Source organism: Notechis scutatus, chromosome 3 (assembly GCF_049901735.1).
Source record: "Notechis scutatus isolate UNSWTSFEM ecotype Mainland chromosome 3, rNotScu1.2, whole genome shotgun sequence".
NCBI lineage: Eukaryota > Metazoa > Chordata > Lepidosauria > Squamata > Elapidae > Notechis > Notechis scutatus.
In genome coordinates this window covers 44,690,358-44,717,557 of record NC_142011.1, presented here as the reverse complement: position 1 = coordinate 44,717,557, position 27,200 = coordinate 44,690,358, and the positions used below count along the sequence as shown (strand labels likewise).

General features: G+C 36.7%; 1 protein-coding gene across 2 annotated transcripts in view; it reads left to right on the top strand.

Annotated features, from left to right (window-relative positions):
- The first annotated feature begins 12,672 nt into the window (after positions 1 to 12,672).
- The window catches only part of MAPKAPK2 (MAPK activated protein kinase 2), an 85,478-nt gene continuing 70,950 nt past the window's right edge, over positions 12,673 to 27,200 (top strand). Inside the window, exon 1 of one of the 2 annotated variants that reach the window (XM_026676774.2) lies at positions 12,673 to 13,333. In XM_026676774.2, coding sequence (XP_026532559.1) covers positions 13,049 to 13,333 — 285 coding nt within the window. In that variant the 5' untranslated portion in view covers positions 12,673 to 13,048. The remainder of the gene's footprint in view (positions 13,334 to 27,200) is intronic. The other variant, XM_087959623.1, reaches the window with a different exon arrangement.

Here is a 27,200-nt window from a genome sequence, read left to right as displayed (position 1 = left end):
TGTATATTATGGCTGTAAAATTTATGTACATGATTTAGCATTCATGATTTAGCATTTTCAACCTTAATGGATTCCAGCCTCCAACAGAAGATGGTACTAAAAGTAGAGGATGCAGCTTTGTTGAAAAAAAAAAATTCTGTTGGTTATCCATATAGACCTTATTTTGTCTTAACAGCTTCTCTCTAGTCAGTGTTTCTAGCCTAGCATGGCTGGCTAGGGAATTGTGGGAAAGGAAGTCCTCATATCTCAAAGTGGCCAAGGTTGAAAAACTCTGTTCTAGATTAATGCCCAAGTTGCTACCCAGGCTGTTTCTTTACTGAGCTGCTTACCAGCTTGCCATTTTATTCGATTCCTTGCCTGTTCAGAGCAATGCCCACTTTGGCAGAACCTTATTAAAGACTTATGGTGTCTTTTAGTCATCCAATCACACATGTGCTTCTATCTTCCATGTTGCTATATATTTATATAGCCACTGTGGTGATTGGATAACACAAGAAAAAGCTTTAAATCTCTCACAGGTAAATGGCTTTGGCTTCCTAAAGCCAGCCTTGTGATAGCTTCTATCTGCCAGCACCCTTCTTTTAGGTAATGCTGATACCTATGATTAACCAGCTGCTCATGGAAAGGGCAGAGATTCAAATACTTTTCTTTTCACCCCCAGCAATTCTACTTAGCCCTTCACCTTCAGTGCCTTCCAATTACTGATGCAAGCTTCAGCTCATCACTTCAACCTTACAAATATTTCTTCTTCAAAATGAAAAAAAAACATTAACATCTTATTTGGTTGTATGCTCTGCAGTCTTGGATTGCCATGATCCCTAATCTTATTTTGAATATCCATATGATTTATGATTGAGCAGTAACAAGACATTTACATATAATTTACTCCATTAGATAAATGTTATAATGTATGTTTGTACCACATGATAAGCTAAAATGAGGTTGGCTAAGTAACAGTTATTATACAAACCCAGCCAGTGGGTAAAATTGTGTAACTAATTAACATCTAGTTGTTAAGTGCCTGGTAAAAATGAGCAACAGAATCCAGTTCTGCCCTTCTACATTTACAGGAGAAAAAGATACATCTACTGTGGGGAGCTGAAAACAGGAAACTTTTGGTGAAAGGAAAAGACTGGAAGAAAAGCATTGTAATAGAGGATATGCCATCTGATCCTGGTCTCTGGTTCATTCCATTGTGACTTGTCCCAAAGTTCACAAATGCACAGGGTCTCTTTGCTAATCAGTTGATTGGCTTTGGTTCAAAAGAAGAGGATGGAATTTCTTGCTCTAGCTGATAAACCTTTTCTTTTTTTATCCCCCAATGACATTCCTGAAGCCATGGAATTTGAATATTTTCACTCTAAATGGAAAGTATTTACCAGAAAGGATGATGACCCTGAGTTTTAAGATCTCTTCCACCCTCACAAGGAATTTAAAGAGAGTTTAAGAGGTGTAAAAAGAATTTTTAATCACCAGATTCCCTCTCACTGAGAGTGATAGCATTCTTCCATGACACTAAAATATAATATTTACTCTTAAAAATTCACCTTGAACTTATTTTAGAAGGCTGGTAAAAGTCAAACAATCTTTGTCTCTTATCTCTTCTCCCATTCCTTACTCATTCACTTTTTAAACAAAACTAAATTTTATATAATACATGATATCAAAAAGAGGAATGTATAGGATTAGACATGACTATTGACAGAAGACTTGTCACTTCTGAATAAATTTATTTAAAATATGTTGCACTTTGATTTTGAATGAGGCCAACTTGGTAACTCTTTTTATAAGCTTACTAGCCACTTGAAGAATAACGTATATCTTTTCATTGAAAACCTCAAATACTATATAAAGCTCTTATATCTAGTCCAGCAGATTATCTTGAGTCTCAAAAAGGTCTACCTGTGATATGAACTAAATACCTCAATGCAATTCTTTGTGTGACATAAAGTTCCTTTGAAGCGAACTCTATTTTAGCAAGTCACCAAGAATTGACTAAAGATAATTTGTAAGCAATAACATGCTATTAATATTATATTATGAAGGTTGTAACCTATGTAGATTGTACCTGTGAGACTGAAAGGCAAGTAGATACATATGTCCCTATTTGGTTACAATGATCAATTAGTAATTTATTTTGGTCACATTTTCTAAAGAAATGAGAACTGATAATGAATTGGCTTATTGTCCATTTTTCCTAAGGCTGATTACATCATAAAACATTGATTGAATTCCTATTAACTGCTGGGCTAGTTGTGGCAAAAGGTTGAAAAAATAAAGATCTGTCTCTGGATTAATGTTATTTAAATATTCTGGAGATTGCTTTTTCTCCCCCCTCCCCCAAAGAAAACCCCTTCACCTGAATCACAGCAAAAAAGAGTTTTGAAGAACCTTACAATTAAAGATAGTTTTATTCCCATTTGGCCACTATTTCATAAATAATTAAAATATTCCTTTCATTTGTACAAATGTATGTCTGGAAAAATATTAAATATGGATATAAATAACAATTTCTATTCTCTTTCAAAGTAAGCAACTTTATGCAGTGCATATAAAGGGAGCAAGATATATTAGGCCAAATAAATGAATATATATCATAGGATAAAAGAAAATATAGTTGCATTTTTTCTGCACTGGAGAAAGTAGAAAAAATTCCACTGGAACTATTCATTATTCCTTTTTATACTTTTCTACCCATCCTTGTTCCTATAGTATTATTTTCATATACCGATTCATACATTGCCTTGCTTTTTAAAACATATTTGTCTTTTACCTTAGGGTTATAGTTTTCCCTGTAACCATCTGTGGAGGTGAAAACTGGAGTTTGAAAAACCAGCCTATAAAGAGCATTGCTGCTTTTTAAATATTTGGTGCTGGAGAAGACTCCAAGCATACTATGGATAGCCATGAAAACAAATAAATCATCAGTCAACCCAGAGTTCTCATTGGAGGCACAAATAACCAGGATCAAGTTATCATTCTTAATATGTATATGTGACTATATAGCTCTCTGGAGAATGGTGCAAGGAAAGAGGATGATCAAGAGCAAAGTTGAGACTCAATTACAGTGATTTCTGGAAGACCTGAAGAATCAGTTTAGGGACATGACAGGACAGAATAACAGAATTGGAAAGGATCTTCTTGGTCTTCTAGACCAACCCCTGCTCAAGCAGGAGATCCTACAATGCTTCTCACAATGGCTGTCCAATCTCTTCTTAAAAACCTCTAGTGATGGGACAGCCACAACTTCTGAAAACAAGCTATTCCACTGATTAATTGTTCTCACCATCAGGAATTTCTTCTTAGTTCTAGGTTGATTCTGTCCTTGATTAGTTTCCATCCATTGCTTCTTGTTCTGCCCTCAGGTGCTTTGGAGAATAGGCTGACCCCATCTTCTTTGTGGCAGCCCCTCAAATATTGGAAGACTGCTACCATGTTACACTCCAGGGGTGTCAATTGGTGACCCGCGAGCCAGATGCATGCACAGGTCATGCCCACCCCAGCTGCACAAAGGCAAAAAGCATCATGATACATCATATGACGTCACTTGACGTAATTGAGTTTGACACCCATGGAACTGTTTTAGCCTCCAGTCCCTTAATCATTTTTGTTGCTCTTTGTACTTTTTCTAGAGTCTCAACATCTTTTGATGTTGATGGTGACCAAAACTGGACACAGTATTCCAAGTGTGGTTTTACCAAAGCAGTATATAAAGCAGTGCTAACATTTATCATGATTGAGAAAATCTTTGTGGTTGCTGACAGCTGACATCAATATAAACCATCAATTTCTCCTTAAGATTTCACATGCTCTGGTATACATAAAACCCCAATTTCCTTTTAAAACTATTTTTGTTTTCTTTGTCTTCCTTTTTCACTTCTATGTTTTTAAGTAAGTGTTTATCTGGAAGGCCTTTTTTCTTTTGTTTGTTTTTGTTCACTAAAAGCCAATCTAAGAAATAGAAGCATGCTGCAACAGTGGAAATTGGGACAAAATTAGCATTTCAGAGAAGCCACGTTCTCTACTCCATCAAATTTCAATAGTCAGTCTATCAGTAGAAGAAAAGAGATTTGTGTCTATCCTTAAAGATATGGATTTTTTCATTCCAGCATTCTTTGAATTGAGTTTCAGTCTTGCTAGTTAGTAAATACACTATTAATTTTCCTGTTTCCAGATAATTTTTTGCATTCCATCTTGGTTGGGGATCCTTTTTCATTTTTGGGATGAGGATGCTAAGGATGCTATAAACAAAACAAATGAATATTTGGGGCAATTGAAAAAAAACACAGATATCAGTAATTGATAGCAATTGTCTGTATAGGGTTGGCAAATAGCAATTAATATGCATGTTATTATTTTTACACAACATGGATTTGCATATAAACATACTTTTAAAAAAAATCACTAGAATTCTATTTATTTATCTATTATCCATTTAGTTCTTTCTACTTCCTTAAAGCAACCATCAACTTGCTACATTCAGACATTCATTTCAGAGCAGGCCTGACACTTTTCGATTAGTTCAGTTTAAATATTTGATGCCAAAAGAACAACTTCAAGTGCTTAAACATCAGCAGTTGTTTTTATTTGTAACAGAACTAAAGATGTATGTATGTGTATTACCATATAACATTTGTGGCTGGATCTGTGGAGGGCACATGCCAGGCTGATGTGGCTTAGCAAAGGTATCAATTAGTACATCCCAGGGAATATTTTCCTGCTTCTGTGTTTCTGTGCAGAGTTAGAGATCATGGCTAGTACCGTAATTATATGTTCTTCTACATGCCTATTAGCAACCACTCAGACACAATTTTGCACAGCATTGTTAGTAGTGGCTGCGCTAAATGGATAACTAGCAATATTTTCCTACTTGTACCACTGAGAACATGAGGCATTCATACAGTTTTTAGTCCACCCTTTGCTACAGATAAAATAAAAACTGAAAATGGCATTTCAGAAATATATAAAGATGGTTTGCTGTTATTTTAATAATTATCTTCTGTTTCCTTTGTGGGAACAGAAGGATAGCACTTACTCACAGTTGACATTTTCTACCCCAAATATCAGTATTTTTTTTGTCCATACTGCATCACATATTCAAATCACAGTCACAGATTTGTTCTGATTCAGCCATCTCTTCCCTTCATAGGTATGAATTAAATTAATTAGAATATACTATATGAAGGAAATCAAATCCCAACAGCTTATTTTAAAATCCTATGCTTATTTACTTAAATCCAAATTCTCAGTTTGAATATAGTGGTTAACAATAAACACAATGTGAAATACAAAAAGCAAAATTGAAAAACGAATAAAACTATTTCGTGTTTCAATTAGCAATTGAAAGCCTGACAAAAAAAATGTTACTTGCTTTTTTAGAGACGAGGCTAATGAAGGCCAAAAACAACTTGCAAGAGTTCCTTCCACATCTTGCATCCTAGGCAGGAGAATCTCCTATCTCCTAGGAAAATAAGTTCTTTTAGTATTTATTTGATTTGTCAATCGCTTACAAGATACAGGTATAAGAATAAATATAGTTTTGAATACATGAGATAGATACTTATAAGAAAAACAACAACAACGGGACAGGGACGGTAGGCACGATTGGTGCGCTTATGCACGCTCCCTACAGGCCTCTTAGGAAGGGGGTGAGGTCAATAGTAGACAGTCTAAGGTTAAAGTTTTTGGGGTTTGGGGAAGAAACCACAGAGTCAGGTAGAGTATTCCAGACATTGACCACTCTGTTGCTGAAGTCGTATTTTTTGCAATCAAGTTTGGTCCGGTTAACCTTGAGTTTGTATCTATTGTGTGCTCTTGTATTGTTATGATTGAAGCTGAATTATTCATTTGCAGGTAGGACATTGCAATGTATGATTTTATATACTATATTTAGATCGGACCAAAGGCAGCGTAGTTCTAGGTTTTCTAGGTCTAGAGTTTCAAGTCTGGTATTCTGCAATAAGGTATTCTGCAATGAGCAGAGGAGCAGAGAACACTTCTTGTGAAATATTTCTGGACTTTTTCAATTGTGTTAATATCAGATACATGATATGGGTTCCAGACTGATGAACTGTATTGAAGTATAGGACTAGCAAATGTTTTGTATGCTCTAGTTAGTAGTGTGATATTACCAGAGAAGAAGCTACGTAGGATTAGATTAACAACTCTTAATGCCTTTTTGGCTATGTAGTTACAGTGGGCTCTAGCACTTAGATCATTTGAGATGAGTACTCCAAGGTCCTTGACAAAGTTTGGATCCTCAACAAAGTCTTGACTATTTAGCTTGTATTTTATTTTCTGATTTTTTCTGCCAATATGTAAGACAGAGCATCTATTTGTTGAGATTTGAAGTTGCCATTTGATTGACCATTCTGATACATAGTCAAGGTCTTTTTGGAGGGTAGTAGTATTGTCTGTGGTGTTGAATAGCTTTACATCATCAGCGAAGAGAATGCAGTTTCTCTTAATATGATCACAGAGGTCATTTATGTAGAGTATGAAGAGAGTTGGTCCTAAAACACTGCCTTGGGGGACACTACTGTTGACAGGTACAGAATTTGATAGGATGCTCCCAATATTGACCATTTGTTGTCTGTTTGACAGGAATGCTTCTATCCAGTTATGTAGGTGTCCAGAGATACCATAAGATTTTAGTTTTAACTGGGGATATATTTGACAGCAAGATGCAGTACACTAAAAGAGAATAATTATATCAAACTTAAGCAGCAGATAGTGCTAGATTTGGCGAAATGGGAAAATCTACAATAATAGGGAGAATATCAACAATCAAGATGAATATATTACCCAGAATTTTATATTTGTTCCAAACAATTCCAGTTAGGCTTGGAAAAGATTACTTTGAAGATTTAAATAAAATTGTGCTGAAATATATATGGCAAGGTAAGAAAGCGAGAATAAAGTTCAAACTTTTGCAGGATGCTAGAATAAGAGGAGGATTTGGTTTGCCTAATTGGGAGTTGTATTACCAAGCTACAAATCTGATGTGGGTTAGGGAATGGATAACATTAAGAAATACTAGATTGTTGACATTAGAAGGACATGATCTGTTGTTGGGGTGGCATGCTTTTTTATAGTATAAAGGAGGTATTTTAGAAGACATTATATACGGAATATTTTTGGGGTATTTTAGAAGACATTATATACGGTAGTCTCTGTGGTTAAATTGGGAGAAGATTAAAAGACAATGTTATTTGAAAATTCCAGTCTGGCTATCAACTATTGAAGCATTTTCTTATCCTATAATATACAAAAAGGAACAAACAGTTAGATATGGTGAAATATTGAATGAAAAGGGTGAACTTAAATCTATGCAAAAATAGAGGAACAAGGTATAAAGATGAATTGGTTTCATATGCGAAATACATTCAAGGTATGATAAAGATTCTAAAACAGAAGGTTTCTATGATAAACTGACTGACTTAGTTAAGATTTTGACAGGTACTGATGAAAAGGTGATTAAAAATTGTATGGATATCTATTAGAAATTAAACTAGAAGAAGAATGAGTTAAAGAAACTATGATTGCTTGGGGAAGAATTTTGGATATGGGATTGATTTAGAGAAATGGCAAAACTGTGGTCTCAAAATTATAAAATGACAATGTCAACAGCATATAAAGAAAATTTGTATATGATGTTTTACAGGTGGCATTTTCCCCCGACAAGAATAGCAAGAATGTTCAAGAATAAATCCAAAAAATGTTGGAAATGTCATCAGACACCTGGCTCATATTACCATATGTGGTGGATATGTGCTGATGCTAAAAAATATTGGATGAAAATCCACACGTGGTTGAAAAAATGACAAAAAAGCATATAGATTTGAAACCAGAGATATTTTTATTGGGAATTTTACCTGAAATATATAGTAAAGACTTGAAATACTTGATTGTAAATGTGTTAACAGTGGCTAGGATTGTATTTGCTAAAAACTGGAAAAATGAGAAAACACCATCACAAGAGGAAATCATTAAGAAAATATTGGAGATTTCCGGTTTGAAGGGCTTTGGTGATCGTGCGCGGTTTCTGTCTGGGCTCGCCGCTGGAGCGCCCTGAGCCGGCTGGTTTCGTGGCTAAGCCACCCCGTAGAGGTGGTGAAGAGGGGGGAGACCGCCAGCAGGGACGAGGAGAGCCACATTTTTCCTCCACAGCTGGCTATTACTCCCTTTCCCAAAGGCGGTAGGAGCGGTGGTCAGAAATGGCCACCTCAAAGAAGAACTCAACCGGAAAAGAACGTGCAGGAGGAAGATAAGAAGTGAAAGTTTTGGCTGACCGGGTTAAGTTGAAAAAGCAACAACTAAGGTACCCTGGAATTTAAATTTTACAAAAAAAATAACATCGCTCCCAAAGAAGAATCAGAAGCAGCTAAGGAAAGTGAAAGGGGAAAGGTTTGGCTTTTTTCCTTCTCTCTCCTTCCTTATATTGACAACTAAGAGACCTAAATAAGAAATCAGAAAAATCCACTTTGGCATCAATAGGCAATTAAGCTGAAAATATAACTAAATGCCAAAGGGACAATAAAGATTTCTGGACATTAAAACCTTTTTCTTCTATAAGCAGGAAGGGAGAGAAAAAGAATAAGGGCAGGATCTGGAAGAGAGAGGAGACTGCCTGGACTTTAAAAGAATCTAAAGTAAAATTTCAATAAGACTTCTAAAAGATACATTTTAACTGAAACTTTGCAACTAAATAGTAACCCCAGGAAGAGAAAGTGAAAAAAAAAGAAAGAGTAAAAAGAAACAGCTTGCGTGTATTTGGATTACTTGGTGACTTTTGGATTTTTGGTTATTATATTTGAATGACTAAAACTAATTGGGTGGTTGTTTAAAATTTTTACAATGGCATCACTTCTGGATGAATTGAAAATGGAACTTAAAATGTACAAATAAGATGCACAAGAAGGGAAGGGCTCTTTTGGCTTCATTTTTCAATTCTTAGAAATGGAGATCTGGAACTATGAGAAACAACAAGAAAAGACTGCAAAACAAGAAGACTGGGACAAAGAAGAAGCCATCTTTAATGAACAAGTAACTCTATGTGGGGAAGAAAAAGGAAAGGGGGGAAAGAGAATGGAGAATTTAAGACTTAAAAAACAATCAAAGAAAAGAAAAATAATTCAAAAAATAAGTATAATACTGGAAAGCAACAGAAAAGGGGAATACAGAAGAGGGAAATAGAGGTAGAGAGACAAAGGGGTAAAAAGGGGAGAGGGAAGAATAGAGGGAAGAAGGAAAGGAAAAGAAGTCACAAAGGTCCGGAGCAAGATATAAAGAAACAGGAACTATTTAGAGATAATGGGTGAAAATCTAACTGAAAAAGGGATTCTGTAAAGGTACATAAGATTGTATTGTTATATTTGTAATAGAAATAACTTTAGAAAATTGGAAACAACATATGATTAGAATGAGGGACAAAATAGTTAGTGTAATTTAGTGAAATGTTTGTGAATAAAATAAATGAGAAAATTGAATTAGGAAGGAACGGGAACATTTTAATGTTAGTCAATGTTTTATAAAATATAAGTGAAGGGGGGGAATTAACTATGGAAAGTTTATAATTGTTCCCATAGAAGTATGATATTTAATTGAAAAGTAACGTGAAAAATGTTAAGACTTTAATGAATATTAATATTAATGATAAAGGCGTCATACTCCAATCAGTAACTACAGGAGAAATTTTGTTTAATGAGAAAAGATAATAGACAATTGAAACAGGACAGACAAAAAATATAAATATAATGATTTGAATTGAGATGAAATAAATAAAATAAAATTGAGAAAATTAAAAGAGGGGAGAAGCTATGTAGAAAATGTAAAATAGTAATAAGATATGGAATAGAATATAAAAATGAGCATGAACCTGAATTTGCGTCTTTACGAAGAAATGTAACCCGGGATTATGCTGCTTTAAAAAAAGATGTTTTATTTGTATTTCTTTTCTTTTTGTGAAAACTCAAATAAAATTTACAAAATAATAATAATATTGGAATGTGCTGAAATTAGTAGATTGACATTTGAAATTAGAGAACAAGATGATAAACAATTTTATAAAATTTGGGATCTATTCTATCAATGGTTAGACAATAAAAAAAATGGTAATGAAATATGTAGATTTTTAGAACATAATGAATATATAAAGATGTTTTTTTTATTATATCTACAAAATGATTATAGGATAAATTTGAGATGATAATATGAACCGTCATAAAACAAATTAAGTAAAATATGATTATTTCATAAAGCATGAATGAATAAAAGTATAGTCAAATGATTGGTTAATAATGATATTAATGTATTCAATATTTGACTGAAAATATGAGAGTATATACAATGTAATTGTAATTGAAGACTACGAAATGGAAGCACAAAACAATTTGTAAACCAACCGGCACACTGTATGTATATATATATATATATGGAAGATGACTTGATGTTTTTATGTTTTGTTTATGTTTGTTTTAAAAACCAATAAAATAAAAGATTTTAGGAGTAGTTTGTCGTGTACCACTGAATCAAAGGCTTTACAGAAGTTTATGTAGATTGTGTTTATTGCTTTGCCCTGATCGAGTTGTGTAGTCAATATGTTTTTGCAGTGTAAGAGTTGCAGATTACATGATAGTTTTTTTCCTAAAACCAAATTGTTTATTAGAGAGTAGGTTGTTTGTTTCTGAGTGGAGGATGATGGATTGGTTAATAATTGATTCCATGACTTTACAGGTGATGCAGCATAAAGAGATTGGTCTGTAATATTAAATATGCACTTATAGTATATTTTTTGCTCAGTATTGACCAATCTCCACACAAGCAATTGATACTTATAGGATATAAGAATAGAGATCCTAAGAATTGTTGCATAAGTATCCAATGCAAAATTAATTGCCTAGCTCTGTTATAGCACAAAGAGGATTTATGATGTTGCAAGATATTGATAACAATATAAATGTTAATAGAACTAGAGAAGTATAATTATTGACTTCAATCTGGGTTTTTCATATAATTGCCTACTGAAGCTTCTTCTTCCTTTTTTGTTGCAAAATTTATAAATGCTCATTGCACTTGACAGAATGATGTTCTCTGGCTTCTCAGCTATTATTTCTAGTATAGAAAGCTCTGATCACTGAAATCAGTGGCTTTATTCTTCAATAGCAACCATCTTTCCCATTTTTCCTGTAACTTGTCCATCTTGCACTGATCCCACACTGGCCTGTATGCACATGGTGAAATGTTCATTTCCCCCCCCCCCTAAGGAGTGCTGATTCCTGTAAAAAGAAGGGATGGAATGTGTTTAAATTTTATTACTTTATTCCTACAGTAGAAATAAAGAACTATCACTGAGATAAAGTAACACATTAAAAATAAGGACTCTTTAGAGATCAAGGCCTCACATGCTACATACTCATTTCTGTAAAAAGTCCAATTATGATAAAGAAATTCTTGTTGTCCTTGTTTGGTTGCTAGTTTTCTTTAGAGTGCTGCCTGATTAAAATAATCGATTGTTTCAAGGTAAAGCATCAATTTGCAAATGATATTCATCTCAATATCTCCAATACAGCTAGGGTAGAAATGTTGTGAAATATTGAGGCAGTGTCTGGAGTTTGTGAGAGCTTAGATGGGATGAAACTTGAAGGATTTGGAAGTTATCTTGGACTCATACCTACTAAGGTCAATGCTATAGGCAGGAGACTCTTTTCCCAGTTTCAGTTGTTCTAGTTGCAGTCCTACTTGGAGAAGGAGGCCTTTCCAGCACTGGCTCACATTCTTATCAATAATACCTGTATGGATTATTGCAATGCACTTTTCATGGGAGTTGCTTCTGTGGACTACTCAGAAGCTGAAATTGATGCCAAATTTTGTGGTCCACATGGTGGAGTTTAAGAACTACCATAAACATTGTGTTATGGGCACTGCATTGATGTTCAGTGCAATTTATGGTGCTGGTTTCAAATCTACAATATTTAATTGTCAAAATCATCCTCTTTCCAAGTAGAACCTTCCCATCTGGTACAGTAAAATGGTGAAACTTGGGATATCCAAGTACCACAAAGTATGGAGAAGATCCCCCAAAACATGTTTTTTTTTCTCCCCTGTGATGCCTCTTTGGGTTATGTCTACCTTCATAGTGTATAGAAAAGGAATCTTTCTACAGGGCAATTGAAACCTATGGGACAGGATTTCTACTTTGCATTTATTGTTGCTTTATTGTGTTGATTTTTATATGACTGTAATCTAATAAGTCAAAGCCAATTGTATATTAAATCTTCAAACTTTCAGAGCTCTTAGTTCTGGGCCATGAATAAAAAGTTTCAGTTACTTTACAAACTTTCCGTCTCACAGTGGTTAATGAAATAATCCATTTTCCCCATAAACTTTAAAAAAAAAAATCAAGACCAGCGTTCTGGTCTACATCCATCTAATGTCCAGGTAGGAAAAGCTGACAACTAAAGATAATACTGCAACAAAATCTCCAAAAGAACAGCACTTTAAATACGTTCTCGAATTGAGCCAGAACGGCACTTCGACCGCCAGCCATAGCCACCCGCCCCTTCCGAACCTTTGAATTAGCTCCGCCTGCCTGCTTGCCTGCCTGAACACCCGCCTTAGGCTCCGCCCCCGAACACGGCGCAGCCAGTCAACGCAAGGCTATGACATCAGCGCAGGGAAGCCGACCCGGGGAAGTAACAAGAGTGAAACATCGTAGCGATTCCTTTTCCTGTCTCCGCGCTCGAAAGAGGCAGCGAGCCGGCCGCTGGGATCGGGACAGACCCGAAGAAGCGGCGGCTTATTCCGAAGAGACCCAGGGGAGGCCGAGAGAACAACTCTCTATGCTCAAACCGGAGGAAAGGAATAGCCCAGAAGAAGCCGTGCCTTTAAGAAGCAGCGAGGCGGGAAGAAATTGAGTTTTGATCCGGCTGTTTTGCGCAAACTTCCTACGAGCGTGGGGACGAAGGAGAGGAAGCGGGAGGGAGAAGAGGCAGGGCGAGGCGGGCAGGGTGGAACCCGCAGTTTGGCTGTGTCCGCTTCGGACTGAACGATGCTGTCTAACTCTCAGAATCAGAACCCTCAAATACTTTTCCCCAATCCGCCACCGGCTCCGCCGCCGCCGCCGCCGCCACACCAGCCTCCGCAGCAGCAGCAGCTGGCCCAACAACAACAACAACAACAGTTTCCCCAGTTCCACCTGAAGTCTGTCCTCCCGATAAAGAAAAACGCCATCACGGATGATTACAGGGTCACCACGCAAGTCCTGGGGCTGGGGATTAATGGAAAAGTTTTGGAAATCTTAAACAGGAAAACTGGGGACAAATTTGCCTTGAAGGTAAGCTTTGTCAAATTTGATCTGAATTTACGGCCTCTTCTCTGCGTCTCTGGTTGCTCTTCGCCTTGGCGGTTTTATACTGTATTTTGGCAGGAACCGGGAGTTCTGTGTAAATGGGAACTTCCCCACTAAGCTGAAATAAATCGGACCGGTTCTGATGCATTGGACCCCACTCAGGGTGTGTTTTTGGCCACTCCTGTAGGGGATTCTATAACGGACTTGAATGTTCTCGATCGGTCCATTCCGAACCACAAAAGTTGTTCCGTGTTAGTGCGTGACGTGTGTTGGGAAGGCTGGTCGCCGTGGTGTTGTGGTTTGAACCCCCGCACGGCGAAAAGTGTGATCGGAGGCGGTGCTTTGTGGTTTAGGAGGAGTCCCACACTTAAGTGCATTCACCAGCGGAAAGTTTCTCTCTATCTCTCTCTCGCCCGGCCTCTATTTAGGTGAAGGACTGCTTGAAGATGTAATCTGGTTTCCTGTCCCTTCTAACCGATACTTCCCCATTCAGCGTTGGATCGGATAGGAATTCCCCAGGAGGGAGGAAGTCCCAAAGTACAAAACCGCAGACTCGCCGCCTTTCACGCAAAAGGGGTCTGACACTCGTGGGATGGCGGACTTTGGCATTGAACTCCCCCTCCGGGACCCCGTAACTTATTTCATGCTTCCTACGTAGTTCCTACGCAGTTTTCCTACGTAGTAGCCGAAGGACACCCCGACCCTCCACCCCGCTCCTTTACTCGTAGAGAAAAAAAGCTGCTTGAATCTCGGTTGGTTTGTCATGGAGTCTAGAATTAGGGGTCTCCAACCTTGGCAACTTTAGCCTGGGAAGGACTTCAACTCCCAGAATTCCCCAGCCAGCTTTGCTGGCTGGAATTCTGGGAGTTGAAGTCCTTCCCAGGCTTAAAGTTGCCAAGGTTGGAGACCCTGGGGATTGCCCTACCTTTTTGGGGTGGGGGTGGGGGGAGAAGAGAGCAAGAGGTAGATCGGAGAAAAATAAAAGGAGAAAGCTTTGCGTGCATAGCAGCTGCTGGTTGAGGGGCTGATAAATCCCATGAGGCCCTTTGAGAAAACCAGTGCGGGATCTAAGGTTGGCCTGCCTGATTAGGAAACGTAATCCCTTTGAGATTTGGACCCGCAGGCCGTGGCGGCTCTTTCTGGCGCAGCCGGGCCTGGTTTTTCTCCTTCCACCCCCCACCTCCTTTCTTTCAGGGAAAAAAAGTCCCGTTGACTGAAAAAGTGCCTGGTTTCAGCCGAGGGGGGCGGGGTGGTGGGGAATGAAAGCAAATTCACCAGCAACCTTTTTGTTTGAGAATGAGAATGAGAAGAGCGCCGGGGGAAGCACTTTTGCCCGGGTATTATTCTCCTGGGGCTGCTGGACCATCGATGCCCCAAAAGGGAGGGGCTTAGAAGAACAACAAAGCAAATGAGGCTGGGGGGCGGGAAATGGAGACTCTTAACCTGTCATCTGAACGTTGTCTGGACTGATCGCTTTTTTCGGGATTTGGACAATGGGAGTCGATTTTAAGGGCTCTTGAATTTCCTGCCACTTCCTCTAAAGTAGATGCTTCCGAAGACAGTTTCATGTAAGGACGTTAAAAGAAATCTCAAGGGGACCCATTGATGCTCTCCAGATGTGTCAAGACTGTAACTCCTAGAAGACGGCAATCCTGTAAGGTGCTAAGCCAGCATATCTGGAAGGAACAAGTTTGGGACCATCTGTTGCATTGTTTCTAAACACCAGAACATTTATCACTTCCAGATAGATGCATACAAATCCTGCCTTGGTTAGAATGGCATGTGAAAATGAGGGTATTTATGCACATAGCATTAAACACATTTGGAGGGGTATTTCATACAAAATCAGTATAAAATCCTGGCTTAAGTTAAATTGACAACGTGCGACACTTTTCCATTTGTGCTATATAAGAATTTCAGGTGTTCTTGAAGAAACATGCTGACATTCTGATTAATTTCAAAGCACAGTAATTTGTGAAAACATGCTCAGTTTGTATTTTTTGTGTGTGAAATTCATATATATTTTGGGTAGTTTAAATAGGTATATCATTGTTGGAAGAAATATCCTTCTGGGTCCAGCTCCAAGTGGGGAAGAAAGACACTGGAAACATGGTGACTGCTTGGAAAGATGGTTTAATGGTAGACAGGATCATGTGCCTTGAGGGAAGAAAGAAGGCCAGAGATGCTGAGAGTCCCTTGGTTTTATACCCTCTGTTGCAATTTGACTTTGAGCTTGTATTCTGATTGGTTGTCAGTCTCCCATGGGGCCATGCAGGAGCAACTCTGTAGGCTGTCTTGAGTCCCAGGCTTGGTTGAGCCTTGCTGGATGATGATGTAATGAAAGGGCTTTGGGCAATTCCTATTATAGCTCTATCTGGAGTAGATCTTTGTTATGTAAAATAGACTGACCTAGGTCAGAGTAATGGTCCATTAGCAGAGGGGTGGGGGTTGGGTTTCTGCCTCTTTGAGTTTCTACTTTTCTTTTTAGGGGAAATATTCTGCCTTTTTAGTATATCCTAAAATATTTCATTTTCCTAGGAGAGGGGTGGGTTTTAACTTCCAACATTATATAGATGAGAATGAAAGTTGAAAAGGAATTACCTGGAAGATAAGTGAACTGAACCTGAGGTTTGGTGCTCCACAACTATTGTCAATCATTTATAACACAAGGCTGGCAATGGTTGTTCTTACTAAGGTTGGGGGGACATATATTTTTATCTTCATTCAGCAATGAAACTAACTGGATGACCTTTTGGCCAGCTTGCCCTTCCCATCTTAGCTTGCTAAACAATTTTGTGAAACTGTGGAAGTTACTGCTCCACAATAAAATTAAAAGGCAAATGATTGTTATTTCTGTAAACAGAGGCCTGACGGAATAAAGTAGGGATGACTGATAAAGCCTTGAAGAATTAGATAGAAGTATCGTGTAGATAGAAGTATTACAAACCCTTCCTTCCCCCCTCCCCTCCCCTTTTTGGTGCCTTTGAATCAGTGTTGATTCCTGGCAACTGCCAGGACAAGTCCCTGCAATTCTCTTGGCAAGATTTCTTGGAAGTGGTTTGCCTTTGTTGCCCTTCTTCCTAGGACTGAGAGAGAGTGACTGGCCCAAAGTAACTCAGCTGGCTTTGTGCCCAAGATCACAATAGTTAGGCAGCTAAGAACATTTCAGATACAATGCAATCAATATTAAAATATTTCATTTCACATTCTGTCTTATTTTTCTGCATAGATTTACTGTGTATTAATGCATTTGTGAAGTAGGTATCACAGCCATGATATTTTCTTCTGTAAAGCCAAAACTATTTTATAGGCAAGAATATTAAATATGTATTACTGAATGAAAGATAACTAAATATTTGTGAGTCTCCTGATTATTGGTTTGAATTATTCCTATGCAGCATTACTGATTTCTAGTAGAGACTTTTAAGAACTCACAACTTTTAGATAGGTGTCCATAATTTTATACTATTTTTATATGCATATCAAGGTTTGTAAGGATCTGCTTGGAAGTAGACTGTCACACTGTCTGCATTTCCTTTCATATTTTTGGATCTGTTGTCTTTGATTTTTTGGTCAGTTTAATAGTGTCTGAGTGGAATATCATTTATCACATACTAGTGAGAGAGGTGCTGGTTGGAATGATCATTAACTATTACTGGATGTGTCTTTGTGATCCTTCTTCAGGATCAACCGACAAAAACATTTTGACATAACTTGAACTGCAAAATGTCAATGCAAAATTGAGTTAAAATTCATTGATGTTCCTTCATATTAAGTCTCATATAATAACAAGTACTTTGAAACAAGATCATATTAACTTTTAAAAAGATAAAATCCTCAGTTCGGGAGAAGAGCATTTGGCAGGTTTGTGTGCGTCAAGTCAAGCTGCTGGCTGTGATGATGTGGTTAAAATTTCACTCCATTTTAATGGGTTGCACATGCATAGCAGGGCTTCCAGTGCACCTGCCATTTGTATATGTATATACACACACACACACATATATACATATACATGCACACACACACATATACTGTATATACACACACACACACATATATACATATATACACACCATTCCATGGGTTTCTCAATAGGGGTGTCTACAAGGAGAGAGATAAATATACTGTTGAGAAACCCATGGAATGGTATTTACTGAAAATGATTCTGATTTCTAGGTATTCCTTTCATCTTTACGCACCTACTTATCAGTAATATATTCTTTACAGGGCTGCCAAACTGTTGGCTGGTGGCATGAATGGAAAGGAAAAAGTAGTAAAATGTCACATGATGGCAACATGACGCCGTGAAGTTTGACACCCGTGCTTTACTACATTAGCTTGGTTTTCAATTTTGTTAAGCCAAACTCTAGAAACCCTTTTGGAAAAAACTCACTTGTTTTGAAATGGCTTTAGGAATGCAGTTTAAGTTCTTAGGTAAGATGGATGCTTGTTTCAGAAGAGTAGAACAGTCTGTATTTAAGCCATAAATTTGCTCCCACACATTAGCTGTTTGGGAATGCTATAGACCAGGGGTCCCCAACCACCGGTCCGCGGACTGGTACCGGTCCGTGGAACAAGTCCTACCGGGCTGCTGGTTTGCTGGGTGCTGCCATCTTTTTTGATGAAAAGTGCTTCCGGTGAGCTTTTCCGGTAGAAAGCTCACCGGAAGCACTTTTTCATCAAAAGATGACGACGGCGCTTCTGGTGAGCTTTTCCGGGTAGAAATGGCTTTCTACCCGAAAAGCTCACCGAAGCGCCGCTGCACGCCATCTTTTTGATGAAAAAGTGCTTCCGTGAGGTCACCAGAAGCACTTTTTCATCAAAAAAAGATGGCGCCCAGCTAATGCCGGTACCGGGCCGCGCCATAAAAAAGGTTGGGGATACCGGGCCGCGGCATAAGAAAGGTTGGGGATCACTGCTATAGACTATCCTGTTAATTGCAATGCTAAAAAACAAGAAGTCACCCTTCTGTTGCAATTAAATCTTACTTCTCTTTTTTTATAAACATCTGCTTTAAAATTAACTGAAAAAAACCCCAACATGGCCATTTCTTCTATAAAGAGAACTGCCAGGTTCCTCCATCACAATATGCCTGTAGTAAAAATGTCGAAGCCATAAAGAGAGGGTAACAGATACTCACAACCAGCTGAATGGCAGATTCCTGCCTTTTGCTTGAGAACACACACATCTATCACTGTTATTATGTCTGACACACTCTAATGCTTATTTTCCTTCTTAAGCTGTAAATGAGTAGGCTCAACCACTGCTTTGACAGCACAGCATTAATCAATTTGGCAGTTGCCTCCACTCTTTAAATTGTATTTTTCCAGTACTCCTGTGTGTGAAATAATCCAAAGAATACGGATAACTGCGGAAGGGAATCCTGCCCCTTCGTCACCATGGCCATCTTGCATTCAAGTATGTGGTTAGATAAGGGTTAGATAAGGTCTCCCAAGGTCCATTCATCAGGAACTTACAAAGCTATAGGCATGGATGGAATCCAGCTTTGGCTCTTTAATCAGTTGGAGCCAATTAAAGTGACATTTGTAGCCCAAGAATAAGACACTTTGTGTGAATGGTAAATTGCAGGACGTTCCTTTTATTGGTAAAACTGAAGTGTTTTTTGAGGGAGTATTTTTTGATGTGTATGGGTCTCTCGAGGGCATGTGACATCATATGCATCATAATATGGCACAAACAATGCAAACTGTATAAATTATATCACATGTGCAGTGATTCCATGATTCATATAGTTGCACTGGAATCAGGTGGCACCAACATGTAAATACATAAACATCATAATGTACATAATGTGTGCACCAAATGCCAGTGTTAACATAAGACGTATATTTGCAAGTTATGTGCCCAAATGTGCCAATTAGTTGGGAGCAGAAATGCAGTGAAATTGTTACATCCTTCCAAACACAATCTAGACATTTTACCTTTAACACCTTTATACTGTTTTACTGGCAAATAAAAATATTAGCATTTTTATGGTGTTTGGAATATGCAAAGAGCTTCATCTATATTGTTACTTATTTCTAAAATTTATCAACAAGGGCACATCCATGTTCATAATAAAATGATTGAATTGTCTTCAAGAGTATTTCCATGCATACATTTAAGTCATGCTTACAAATAATTCTAAGTAAGCTGCTTTCTTTTTCTTAGAGGAAGTTCTTTCTTTAGTGACTACAATAGGGACTGGCAACTTGATTACTAAGTAACTTCTTATTTAGGCAATCTCTCCATTCTGCAAGGGAGGGTGGGGGACCAGATCAGGCACAGGGCAACACATTCTAACTGACTGCAATGGAAGACACAAGAAAGACAGAAATGAGGGGGGAGAGTGTGTCATATATGTGTACCTTGGTCACAGAGTTATTTTTTCTTCAGATGGTTGCTGCATGAGGCAATAAGCAAGGTTTATATTAGCTAGAGCTATACACTAATGCTGGAGTGGAGAATTGAGAGACAGTGGCTTGCCTACCTACAATCACTATTCGGTGTTCGTAGTTGTCCTAAGGTGAGGCTTCACTTGGGCTTTATATTTCATTATGGTATGCCAACCACAAATACTCCATTGGACAACTATTTTGTAAAATCTTCACAGTTGCTACTTCTAAACTTCATATTTCATTGGTACCTCTCTCCACAATTGCTTTGTTAGTGTTTTTCTTACTGCCCTGAGGAATGAATTTAAGTAAACTTTTGAATGGATCAAAGTTAGTTCAAACTTGAGCACAGCTATAAGTTATCTCTTCCGGGTTATTCAAAATGGTCAAATTGAAGGGCAGTTTTATTCTTTGAAACAACCTGTTTGTTTACCTTTTATGCTTAAAGTTCATTTTACTGGTGATGGATGAAGGGGCCATGTAGGTGAATACAGAAGTACACTGCTTTCATGCAGTCATTATCTGCCTGTCTATGACAAAAGGAAGTGATTTGGCAGTGTCAACACAAAAGAACTGAACAAATCAGATACCAGGAAATTATTGCAACAGGATTTGCTGTGTTTCTGTTGATGCCATAAAGGTTGTGAAGGAACTAACTGTTGACAGGAGCTAAAACTGAAACTTTCCCTGAAATTTCATGTTTTAAGTTATGAAACAAATACTGTTCATCTAAGGTTTTCTATAGTGTTTTAAATATTTTTATTATCTTCTCAATACAATTTGTTTCCAGTATGGTTTTTTCAGTTGCCATAATCTCACAGCTGTAGCTGCCTAACTAAGTTATAAAGGAATTGAAATTGAAGAGATTTGGAAAACCCAGTTGGGGAAATGTGCTGTGATAGGAAAAAATGACAATTTCCTGAAGAATTGTATAAAATTTGACAAACATTAAGGGAAATTACATTTTTCCATTCTCATTTCTGCACTGTACAATCAAAATCTGACTTGTTTTGTTAAGGTAGAGGTTCTCAAATATGAATTGTGACTCCAAAGAACATTATGAGTATTATGGGTAATACTTTAGGAAAAAAAAACCGTCAGCTTTGCAAATGGAAACTAAGAAAACTGTCAAAACTTACTTGGATTTGTTTCTCACTTTGTTGTTCCCTGCTTTGTCCATTATAGTCCACAGTGGGCAATTGTGATATTCCAGAATTAGAATATCATTGTAAGAAAAATATTAAAATAATAAAGTGATAGATACATTTCTAGCACAATTCTCTCCAGTAAGTTTTACTTATAGTAAGGGGCTGCACATTTTTTTTATTATAATGTTCAAAAACACCTCTCATGAATCATTATCAATGTAGAGTACCTGTCATGTAAGTGCTGCATTTAAGTAATCATGGTAGAAGGACTGTCTTCCTTTTAAGTGAAGTAGAACTGGCAGGATGACAACATGTTGCATATACCTTTCTTTTTTTTAAAAAAACAAAAGTCAGCTGGCTATTGTTTACTACAGTACGCGAACATATTATGTTTCTATAATGCTTCACATCCAGACATTTTTCCTCTAGAAAGTATATAAAGTGACAAAAAGCTGTTAACTTTCCATGGGCATTGAGTAAGGGATGTAGTCCATGAAAAGTATTAATACCAATCAAGTTCCTCAAAAATATTGCTTATATTTATTGGAAGCTTAAATTTAATGCGAACATATTAAATGTTCACATTAATAAATTAAAAACAGGAGCCTCTGTGGCGCAGTGGTTAGAGTGCAGTACTGCAAGCTACTTCTGCAGCCAGCTGCCTACAATTTGGCAGTTCAAATCCCACCAGGTGGTTGACTCAGTCTTCCATCCTTCTGATATGAGTAAAATGAGGACCCAAATTGTTGGAGGCAATATGCTGACTCTATAAACAGCTTAGAGAGGGCTGTAAAGCACTATAAAGCAGTATATAAGTCTAAGTGCTATTGCTATATAGTTTCAAGTGCATGGGGAAATGAGATAATGGGCTCTTTTGTTTCCTTTCTTCCTCAAACTGTAGAAACTTGCTGATAAAGTTGGTAAAGTATACATATGTACTGTGTGAAATCTGGAGTCTATTGGCTACTTCAAGATCTATGCATTGCTGATATGTTTCTAGAGCTATGTGACACAGATTGTAGAATTAAGGAAGCAGTGTCTTCAACTATAAAGGCTACTTTTTATATTTACAGCCAAAGGTTACATGATGTCCAGAACCAATGTATGATGATTCCCACATGTTTCTCTTTGAAATAAAAAATTCTTAGGAACTTGGGGTAAAAGTTGTGTTAACTCATTGTAGTATTTAAGCAAATAACTCTTTTGGCAGTATTTATTGCTTTTTACAGTCAGTATGATTTAGCATGTTAATGTTGTATTTCATGTAAGTTTTTAAAACCTTATTAAGTCTATGGTTTTCTGAACAAGGTGTTCATATTCATATTCATATTTTTCTTTATTTATTTGTATGTAAAAGTAAAATTCTATCCCTACAGGTGGACATCTCAAATAAAATATCCATATCAAATCCTTGTAGAACTGGAAAAGCTGTAGAACTGGAAAAGCAAAATCTGCTCTTTACTAATATGCAAATCTTCAGTTATCAATTCCATTTTCTTTCTCCTTTCATTTACTTTAATAGGCCTGAACTTTTTTTCTGTCCTGTGATGTATATCTTATTAGCTCCCTTAGGGACTTCCATTTGTCCAGTTGAGCAGGGTTTTTCATTGCTGTACTTAACCCAGTTATTTTTGATTATCCTTTTAATCTTGAAGATCAGAACAGCAGTTAGCTCAAGCTGTTTTTAAATTAAGCCATTTGGATTCATGATGGTTTACTTCAGGGAGATCTAATAGTATATTTTTGTGCACATTCATTAAAAAGCACCATATTGCCCGGACTTTCTTATTCTTCAATTCTGAATTCATTTCTTGAATAAGAAAAGAAACATCTTAATGAAAAATAAGAAAGTCCAGCTGCCTTTTTTTTTTAAACAAAAAACACCTTTGAGATAACCATGGTCTGGGTGATCGAGAATCTCCATAGACAGACTAAAAAAACCATAGAATATAAATGGTTCACAATGTTGATTATGGAATGGAAAACAAATGTTCATTTTTTAATTTAACATATGTGTTATATTTCAGTGTCTCATTTGTTTGATATATTGCTTATCCCTAAAATACTATATAGCAAACAATTTAAATCTTGAATTCAATATGTATTTATGATTTATTGACCCTTATATCCTTTTCACAGTACATGTACTTGTTCCAAGTTGGTGCTCAGATTTCTTTTTTAGAGTAAAATAAATGATACAAATAAAAAATAATGATAGTATTTTGGGACTGGGAACATATCAGAATTGAACCATTGCTCTAGTTAAAGTAATGATTTAATTATTTCCCCTGTTAGAACATACTGTGTAATAGAATTGGATTTTACTGCTTAGATTTTTCTATCATCTAATCTTCCAAGTTAACGCTATGCTAGAGATGGCGCTTATATTTATATAGGAATTTGTCTCAAATGAAAGAAATAGTTATACAATAATAGTATAGTCCATTTGAGTGAAAGGTTCAATTTCATTTTATTAGGTTGAAAGGAAAATGCGGTATCATTTCCACAATATTCTTTGCATCCACTAGTGAGAATCAGAAGAAGGTCATATAAAATATGTACGACAAAGTCAGTGCTTCTCAAATGCTTACCTATTATGATTATTACATTCAGTGAGAAAGATCCCAGAGAATGTGATTTCGATGTTTCTTGCACCTCTTATGATAATGCCTTTTACCTCCTGTTTTCCTTGGGGAGCATAGCATTCAAGATGTACTAGCTAGCATATTGCAGAACTTTGCATATGGAATCAGTTTTTTTAAATTGCTTTGAACCTATGAATTCAATCCCTGCATGATAAGAATAAAAAATTAAACATTTGCCCATGAGTATCTTCTCATGCTCTCTATATTTCTCCAAATGTCTCCTCAAATTTGAAGTTTGATTGGTGGGTTTTTGTTAACCTTCTTATTTTGGATTTTGGAATGATCTTTAATTTTGTTTTATCTTTGTATTTGCTTTATCTGATGAAACGCCAGCATTTTTTTTACCTTTCCTAATTGTTATTCATTGAAGGAAGAAATTTAAGTTTTGCTGTTTAGAATTTCAGAACAATATGAAGAACAATATTTTTGGAAGAAGAAAACTAATTACTAAGGGCCCTGTTTCCTGTTTATATTACTAACTGATTAAGTACCTCGGCTGCTATTAATTTTGGATGTTTTTATTGTTTCAAAATGTTTTTAGTGTCTTAATATTTAATATATTTTTTCAATTGTAAACTACCCAGAATCATTGACTGAGATGGGTTTCTATAGAAAATGAACGAATGAACAAACAAACAAATTGTGAAGCAATGCAAAATGAATTGCTTTCCATGGCCTCTTGGTTCTTTTTGTAATTTTTTTTAATAGTGCTCTTGATCTGAGAAAAAAGTGCCATTCAGTGATGGCTTTTTTGGGGTGGGGTGGGGGGGGTTTCACATTGGGTTTTAATAAATGGTAAACCTTTCTTGTAAAGCACCATGTCATTTCTGTGTTTTTGAAAAATCCTATGATATCATTGCCATAAAATATCACTTGTTTACTCTTGAGCATTCCCTTTATAGCTTCTCTGATCAGATATTCCTTTTTGGATATTCCTAATCCAGAATAATGAATCTCAAATGATTATCAAACATTTGATTAGTTCAGTCTTTGTTGTCTGATTCTTTTGAATTCTTATCATGCAGGGATTGAATTCATAGGTTCATAGGTTCACACGAATTCATATCATTTTCTTCCAAATCTTTTTCTTAACAATCCACCAATTTTGAAATACATTATTCAGTATATGAGTTACATATATGTGGAAAATTATTTTACAAACTGTTTACATTGTTTCCAACCATTATTTATCCTAGTACTATTGAAAAAATTATATATTAGTTTTGGATACTTATATGTTGCTTTAATAATCTAAACTTTGCGTGGTTCACGCTTAAAAACACAAAGCAAAAGGTTAACTGTAGAGATGCCTACATTCATCTCACCTCTAATTCTCCTAAGATTGGGCTCAAAGTTGTCATCAATAATTGTAAACATCTGGAAAAAGTGGATTTCCATGGGGAAAAAAAGGAGATATGGGAAACAATCTAAATGAAAAATGATATACCAGTTTATTCTTTAATTTCCACACAGTCTGTAATATTTCTAGTGAAAAAGAGTAAAATAGCTTGTGACCTCCCCTCCCGACTTATACTTGATAGGGTTTCAATCACTCTCTTGCTACATGTCTACAGCTGGGATTCTAAAGATAGCCTATCGCATTGTTGTAAGATCTCCCTTCCTTGGCACCACAGTGACTGTCTGTCTGTCTGTCTGTCTGTCTGTCTGTCTGTCTGTCTATCTATCTATCTATCTATCTATCTATCTATCTATCTATCTATCATTTATTTATATTATTTAGCATTTATAGGCAGCAATAATGAGTTGCTGTGACTCCACAGGACTTACTGACTTTCTCTGTTTGATTTGAAAAGCTTACACAAATGCTGCCATAACCATCTAAGAGTGGAAAGTTATCCGATGATAGAATAATAAGCATGCAGATAGAAGAATAGTGGCTTTCGATAGCAAGGAACTGGAATGTTCTAGGACAGGGCAGATTGGAAATCATGAAAGAACCTGAAACTATTCATTTTTTTAAAGGGATCAACTATATAATTTGATAGATTTGTTATTTATATTTGTATGTTGATACAATCTGGAAATTTTCAGTGGTTAACTGAAAAATATGAAAATACCCATGGTAAGTTTAAAATAAATGACAACAAAACACATGATAATGTCTCATAGGAAAGGTAAGCAATATTTTGTTGATAAATCAGCCTTAACTAATACTGTCCAATCCAGTTATTGCTATTGGCATATAAAATGCAAAATCAGCTGGATAGAACAAGTAGAAGTAATTTGGCCATATACAGAGATATTTAATTAAGTGAAATCTTCCTAGGTTTGGGGCATTCCAGATACATTGGACTGTAAATGTTGGCAGGAGGATAATGGGGATGTGTTTTAGCACATTTGGGACTGATTCAGGGTGTCAGGATTCTGGCAGTTACTCCAATTAAATCATGAGCCTTGAGCCACACTCCCAACACTAAAACATATTTATTTGAAGGTAACATTCTAACTCCGGCATTTACCTGGGCGTAGCCAACTCTGAGATACATAATTCACTGTCACCCTTGATCCTGCTTTCCCCCCCACCCCTCTGGATGTATCATCCAAGGAAAAAACGTCCATGGCCAAGAGTCATCAATCATGCTCTCCAATTAGATTTTTGGGTGGCAGAAGCTTCAGACATCTAATCAGTCTTTGAAGAAAATATGAATGGAATGCACTTTTGATTCCACACTGCCACCTGCTCTTTGAAACTTCCCCCCCTTCTTTCTTTTGTCAACTATAAAACGTGTATACAAAATTTTTTATGAGTTGACACAGGGACTTGAAAGTGGTGATTAAGCATTATGGCAGCTAATTGCCCTGATTTGATTTCAGAAAAAAGTCAAGCAGAATTGAATCTGGGTAGTTTTTGGATAGAAGACCACCAGAAAATGAGATCAATATATGCTAAACTGAGAAATAAAAATAAATAAATCCTAGAGCAGGCAGTGAGAAATCACTTCCAGATTGTTGCCAAGACCAGGAGTCAGCTTCTGGGAGTCTTTATTTCAGATCATGTCCTGTAACTGCTTCATCCGGTACTGCTTTGTACAGTGCAGTCTAATGGCCAATCCATAAGTAATCTAAAGATTGAATTCAGTGTTCTAATGTTGATAATTTTTAATTAATTAATGTAATTATATTAATCCTATTTATGTTGGGTATGAAATAGTTATTTTGATTGTTATAAATCCTGAAAGGTAGTATAAGCCAGTGTTGATAGTAATTTGAAAAACCTTTGGAATGTAAAGTCTTACTTTATGTGATGGAACATTATCCAGATTCCTAGGAGGGAGGGTGGGCATTCCAGAGAAGCAAGAGACACTACAGTTTACATAGTTTATGTGAGAGGAAGGATGAAGAAGACTTCTTCCTAATAGTTCCCAGAATATATGCTTTAGGGTGCAAGTTAGTCTTTTTTTTTTTGACAAGATTTCTGCCTGTAGATCAGGGCTGTCAAACTCCCTGCCTATGGGCCGGATGCATCACATGCTAGCCAAGCCCATGCCCGGTTTAGCAAAGGTGGGGGAGTCCTGATACATCATGTGATGCCGCCGTTACAACGTGAGTTTGACATCCCTGCTGTAGATGAAGAACAATAAAGAAATCTGCTTGAAAGGATCTCAGCATGTCTTTCTTTTGTGTTTGAAGCGTGGTGTTTTAT